The sequence below is a fragment of the Rattus rattus genome, chromosome 2, assembly GCF_011064425.1.
Source record: "Rattus rattus isolate New Zealand chromosome 2, Rrattus_CSIRO_v1, whole genome shotgun sequence".
Lineage (NCBI taxonomy): Eukaryota > Metazoa > Chordata > Mammalia > Rodentia > Muridae > Rattus > Rattus rattus.
The window spans coordinates 55,392,976-55,399,237 of NC_046155.1; the positions used below are offsets into that span (position 1 = coordinate 55,392,976).

The 6,262-nt window shown below is 48.4% G+C and overlaps 1 protein-coding gene across 1 annotated transcript; it reads right to left on the minus strand.

Moving 5' to 3' along the window:
* Positions 1–329: 329 nt before the first annotated feature.
* On the minus strand, positions 330–4,277 carry Nanos1 (nanos C2HC-type zinc finger 1). Its single transcript, XM_032892218.1, has one exon. It carries the CDS (start codon positions 3,989–3,991, stop codon positions 3,200–3,202), a length of 792 nt encoding a protein of 263 aa, XP_032748109.1. The 5' UTR covers positions 3,992–4,277; the 3' UTR covers positions 330–3,199.
* Positions 4,278–6,262: the final 1,985 nt, after the last annotated feature.

Genomic DNA, 6,262 nt, shown 5'->3' on the forward strand with positions numbered 1-6,262 from the left:
CTAATCTGGATGTGTCAGGTGAGCCCTGTGGCTTCTGCAGTTGTAAACAAATGGAGCTTTAAAGCATCTACAGCTGTGCTTGAAGGTAGAGAGACCCCTTAGATCTACATTAAGCTTATCTATAGATTGCCATCCAGGAGGGGGATCAAACGGGTATGTTAGTTAAGAACCACCAGTGTCACATGGCTTGTAATACCAGAATTTTCCAGGTCAGTTCTGGCTGGTGAAACTTAGTCTTAATGTTTTCCCCAAAGACACTTTGACAAAGTTAATAATAGAACTATGAGACACTACAGGGAATATTATTAAGAAAACTCAAGACAACAATCTTGAAATAAACACATTTCTTATAGTTTTGAAATACATGGTTTTAGTTTTGAAATACATGGTTTTGGTTTAATATATCTGACAAGTTCTAATCAAAGCCATTTAACTTCTGAAAAGGACTTATATAGGAAAAATAAAGTACAAAAAAGTAAAAAGCTGTTAAAATCAACAAGTTTGGACAGACAAATGCAGGCTAAAGCACAGCACAAACTGTGCCTCTGCCCATGGTGAAGCTGTTACAATGCTGTGCCTTTTTGTGGTGTAGCCAGATCCACAGTGCATTCTTACTAAGGGCAGAAGCCAACTTTATCAAAGTGTTGCATGAAACTTTGGGTTTTACGTTTCATTTTTGTCCCTTTAATAATGGGTATTGATCCTAGGGTTCTGTGCATTCTAGGTAAGTGCTCTATCATTGAACAAAACCCCTGGCCCTAAACTTGGATATCTATTGTAAACATTTTTGCAAAACCTTTATAACATTGCAAGGCTTGCTTAGCCTTCCTCTGCCTCCTGAGTGTCAGGATTAAAAGATTATTTTTAGGGGTAAGTTTTCTCTAGAACACTAGAAAAACAAGGACTTTTTTTTTTTTTTTTTTTTTGCTTATATTGTACACTTCAGTATCTGTTAGCTGGGAAACAGACTTGGCATGGGTTGGAGAACACGATATGGGATACACTGTGTGCAAGTACATAAAGGTCAGAGGTCAAAGGTTACCCTACCCAATCATATTCTACTTGAGTTTCAACAAGGTGTTTCTTTGAATCTGGAGTTTTCATACCTGGAGCTAGACTGCCTTGCTAGTGAGTCCAGGCAGAGCGCCCTTCCTCTCCAGTGATGCCACAGCTACCTTTGGCTTAAATTATCCCAAATCAGCAGATGAATGTGGAGGTCCAACTTCAGATGACCATATAGTTTATGAGATGATGTTTTTACTCAGACCATGTAGCAAGGCTGGCCTCTGCCTCATGAGCACTGGGGTTATAGGCGCACGACTATTCCCTTACTTTCATGTAGGTGCTGGGGTAGAACTAGGCTCCTTGTGTTTAGAAGCACTTTTCTGATAGCGTCTCCCTGTTAACAGCTACCTGAGGATATTTCTCAGATCCCTCAATATATTCCACAGGGCAGGAGGGCCAGTGTCAGCATCCTTTAGTTCCAGCAAAATGCCAAAAATTCAAAGTTGCTATTAGGTACACGATAGTGGCTCAGCTCATGTACTTATATACTGGCACCACACACACACACATCTTGGGAAACATCTGGTGGGATTACAGCAATCCTGGCTTGATAACTACTGCTTTTGACATCGAGAATACCTTTTTGAACAGGCAGATCAGTTAGAGGATGTGAATTTATGTTGACTTGAAAAACTTCACCCCAAAACAAAGTGTATATTTTCTAGCAAAACAAGGAACATGGTTTTATTAAATTTAGGCCCAGGTCCATTGACTGTGGGGCTATAACAGGGATAGATTTCTTCCTTGCTAAGAATGTCCTCCCTTTTACCAGTAGGTAGTATTTTCACATGACTTATTTTATACAGAAAGTAAGTTTGCTGTGAAGTTGCTGCTTAATATGAAAGGCAGTCTAGCCTGACTCGTATTCCTAGCTAAATCTGACTATTGCAAGCTTTAATCTTTTGACTGGTATTTGCAGAGTGGTGTTGGTGCATGTCTGAATTTATGTTAACTCACCCTCACCTTTTTGTCTAGATGGTAAGTGGCTTTGTGCCACATCCCAGCACTCGGGATGATAGATTTACAGGAGAACAAAGGGTTAGGAACTTTTGCATGAAGATCTTTTAGTATTCTGAAAGCAGACTAGGATCTCTCAGTAATAGTGGAACCACCAAGAGGGGAGATTATGATACTTGTATCCAACTGCAATTGTTACAGCATCGAAGTATTTATTCTGGTACACCCTCTGTAAATTGGAAGGCAAACAGCCCAGAGTAGAACTTTCTAGAACTCGAGTTATTGCATTATAGTTCCCCATTTTCTATTTAGGAACCCTGAACTTGAGCAATCAAGGTGGGTTAACACTGCCCTAAAAGGTTTCCTCCTTTCTGAGGAGGGCACGCCTTAGCATCAGAATTGGACCTTTGGGGTGGTGCATAGAGAAAATGCTAAGTAGGAGTTACAGGGGAAATTAATGGATTCATAATACTGTCACTGTATAAATACACGTCTCTTAAACAGCACCATTTCCAAATATGTACACGATATGATTAAGCCTTGGCACAGTTAATGTTAAGGGTTGGAAGGACTACTTGCTAATTCAGTAGAATATCTGATACATAAAATGATAAGGAACTGTATTCTACCTGCTACAGATTGTGCCTTTAAGCCTCCCATCTAGGACAGAAACAAGCCACGAGGAGGAACATCCTCTCAATATTGGGAAGTGTACTAAGTTGCTTTACCTGCAATTAGAATGAGAAACTAAAATAAATTAATTGCATCAAACAATAAAATAGTCATTTTGCCGACATTCCATACAATTGTTTTACACTCAGTTCAGAGGCTATTAAAAATACTCTAGACCTAATAAAGTGCCTCCATTCATAAAACGAAAACATCCAAGATCAGAGACAATTCATACGGATGCGCACCTAAAATAGGCTGACGTATACAGTAAACAGCGCCTCATTCACCGCACTTCAGCCGGTGGAACAACCGCTCAGCCCTCACCACTCTGGATGCGCGTTTTAGAAACTAGGGACAAAATCCAATATTTCAACGTCAGAGACCTATCACTCCACAAGAAAGTGCTATGCCCCTGCGGCTTCCATAAAACCAAGAGGACTTCCCAAGTTGAGCCACGGGAGAAGAGTCCAGGTTTCAGGTGTACGCAGCTCGATGCAGCCTGCTTCTAGCGCAGCTTCTTGCTTGGCAGGTTGTCTCTGGTGCTGCGCGGCGGCGGGCGGACGGTGGGCGGTGGCACTTTGGAGAGTGGGCAATACTTGATGGTGTGTGCGTTGTCGCCACTGGCGCCGCACAGGGGGCACGTGTAGCGGCGCAGGACCGGGCACAGCACCCGGCCGTCCGGGCCCTTCAGGATGTGTGTGGTGTAGAGCGCCACCGCCTCCTTGTTGTTCCGGCAGAACACACACACCTGAAGCTCCGGTTTCAGCAGACGCGCGGCGGTCGCCCCGGAGGTCGCGTGCAGACGAGGCTCGGCTGCCCACGCAGGGCTCGGCTCTTCGCGCGGCGTCACTTCGGCCGTGGAGGCGGCGGAGGCGGAGGGCGCGCAGCCCAGCAGCACCGCGGCGGCGCGCCCTGCAAATGGGTTCAGCTCAGCGAAGCGCTCCTCCAGCAGCCCGGCCTCGGCGGGGCCGGCGCACAGCTCTAGCGCGCGCAGTTCCAACGCGCCGCCCAGGTAGCGGCCCCCGGCCTCTGGCTCATCGCCGTCGTCATCTTCATCGTCCTCGGGCGGCCCCAGTGTGGGCCCCGCCGGCGTGGGCCCGGGCCCCTCGTGCGGGGAGCCGCGGTCGCTAGCCCTGGTGATGAGCGTGGCTAGCCCCAGGTAGTCGTTCCAGTAGCTGAAGGGCTGCGGGTGCACCGGGCCCGAGGCGCTCACGTAGCGGGCGCTGGGCACGAGCGCCATAGGCGCGGGGGCGCGGGCGCGGCGGGGCGAGCGTGGCGCCCAAGGGAAAGCCTCCATGGGCCGGCAGCGGGCCGCGCGCCTCCCCGCCGCCGCCGGCAAGGGCCGGACGGAAGGGACGCAGGAGCCTGCCCGCCGGCCTGCCGCGGGGTGGGGCACCCTTGCTTCCTTTTATCGCTCCCGCTTTCTCCCGTGCCCCTCCTCGCTGTCTCGGCCCTGCCCCCTGCGATCCTCCGCCCGGGCCACTGCGCCCGCGCCCCCGGACGGAGGCGGAGCGGAGGCGGGCGCGCGCTCTTCTCCAGCCCCGCGCGCTTCCTGCGCCCCGCGCGCTGCGCCCACCTCACCAGCTGCGGGGCGCCTGGCATCCTGCGAGGGGGCGGGTGAGGCGCCGCCTCGGGCCTTGGCGCTCAATGGCTGCCGACCTGACTCCGCGGGCGCCGGTCGGGACGCTGATTGGTGGCTACCCGGGAAGGGGCGGGCGGTGCTTGCGGGGAGGGGATGGCTGTGCAGAAAGGGGCTGGATGAGGCGGTGGCTGGTGCTTGATTTTGCACGAGCGTGGAGACCTCAACCGGTGACCCAGCTTGTTTGTTTGTTTTTGTTTTTGTTTTTTTCCTGCGGGATATTGAGGATGCGGATGGCACAGATCGCGATGAGGCCACTGGGATGCGTGCATCCACTTGCAGCTTTGGCTGGACTGGGTTTATGGTCTGAAGCCACCACTTTCCCCTTGCTTTTTATCATCATCAGCAAGAAAAGCTGTGAGAGGCAAGGCTAGGCGCTAATTCCCAACGCTAGCCCAGCTAGAGACCCAGTGACTTCAGTTGGCATAGCGCTCTGGCGCTCTTTCCACAGGGTGAAGTCCTCCCATAAACCTTGAGGCTCAGGGAGGAAGCTCATGATTTTTATTGTTTATATGGTAGCGAGTAGTGGAGGATCACAGCAAGTCCAACAGGTAGGTGTTCAGAAACCGGGGCCGTAGAGGTGACAACTTGGACCAGAAATTCTTACTATGTGTCAGTTTGTGTGAAGTTCCTCTTCCGGGTGCTTATATGGAAATCCAGTGTCTGTGGAACTTGAAAAACAGCATATTCAGTGCTTTGAAACAGGTAAAATTTTCTCTTTTTGGTAAAACCCTGGAAAATAAAGGACTTATTAGGAGAATAAGAGGTAGTCTTGTCCTTTCTAGAAAAGAGGCAACTTAAATGATAAGCACCAACAACCTCAAAAAGCAATTTGAAACTAGGAAAAGGCGTTGAGGGCTCTTCTGGAATGTGACCTAGAATGAGGAACAGAAAATGCCTTCTCTTTGTTTGCTCCCCAGAGGAGAGAGCTGATTTTGCGCAAGGTGATAGGACCTCTGATGCTATCAGCTTTCTTTAGGTGGTAAACCACATTCACATGTTTTGGCTTAGATTTTTTTTACAAACCTACTTTTAATAAGGGTCCTTTAACACATCAAGCTCCCTTATAGCCGACCAAAGGTAAGGGAGGAAGAAAGGTTAATAGGACAAAGAGGGTCATGGGCCTGTTCAGAAGTAATTCTTTGGGGGTGATTCCAATCTTTGGGATATCAGCAGTCCAGTTCAGTAGTGTCACCAAACATGAATCAGTAGCAGCAGATCGACCCAGAAGAAACCAGTCCACAGAAGTGGCCACCAAAATATGAGAAGATTTTTGTGGCAAGTTAGTCTCTATGAAGTCACAAAAAGTGAAGATCAGCAAAGAAAGGGAAAGCAAGGAGCACCAATGCCAGAGCCTTGTCAGTGAAGACCAGTGTCAGTCAGCAAAGCCCAGTGAAGACCAGTAAGGCAAAGCAACGCCACAGCCTGATCCACGGTCTGTTGGATTATACTTCATACACTTTCCAAACATCACATGCCCTTTACCAGGCAGCTTCCAGAGAAACACCACGTCTGTTCGCAAAACATCCTCTCGTGTGTCTGCTTCAGCAAAACATCCTCTCATAGACAGTTTTCAGAAAAACATCACATGACACAACTGAGTCTCCAACAAAACCAGAAATTCCAACTTCACACATGTCTTGCTGTACCCAGCAAAGGATGCTCAGAACTTGGTTCTGGTTTGGATTAGTGTTAGAGTGAATGTATGGGTGAAACACGTAATTTGTAAGAGGAATTTTTGGGATCGGTGAAGAAAATGAGACCCCAAGAAGAGATGGAGTTCTTTTTTTTTTTTTTTTTATTTTATTTATATGAGTACACTGTAGCTATCTTCAGACACACCAGAAGAGGGCATCAGATCCCATTACAGATGGTTGTGAGCCACCACATGGTGGCTGGGATTTGAACTCAAGACCTCTGGAGGAGCAG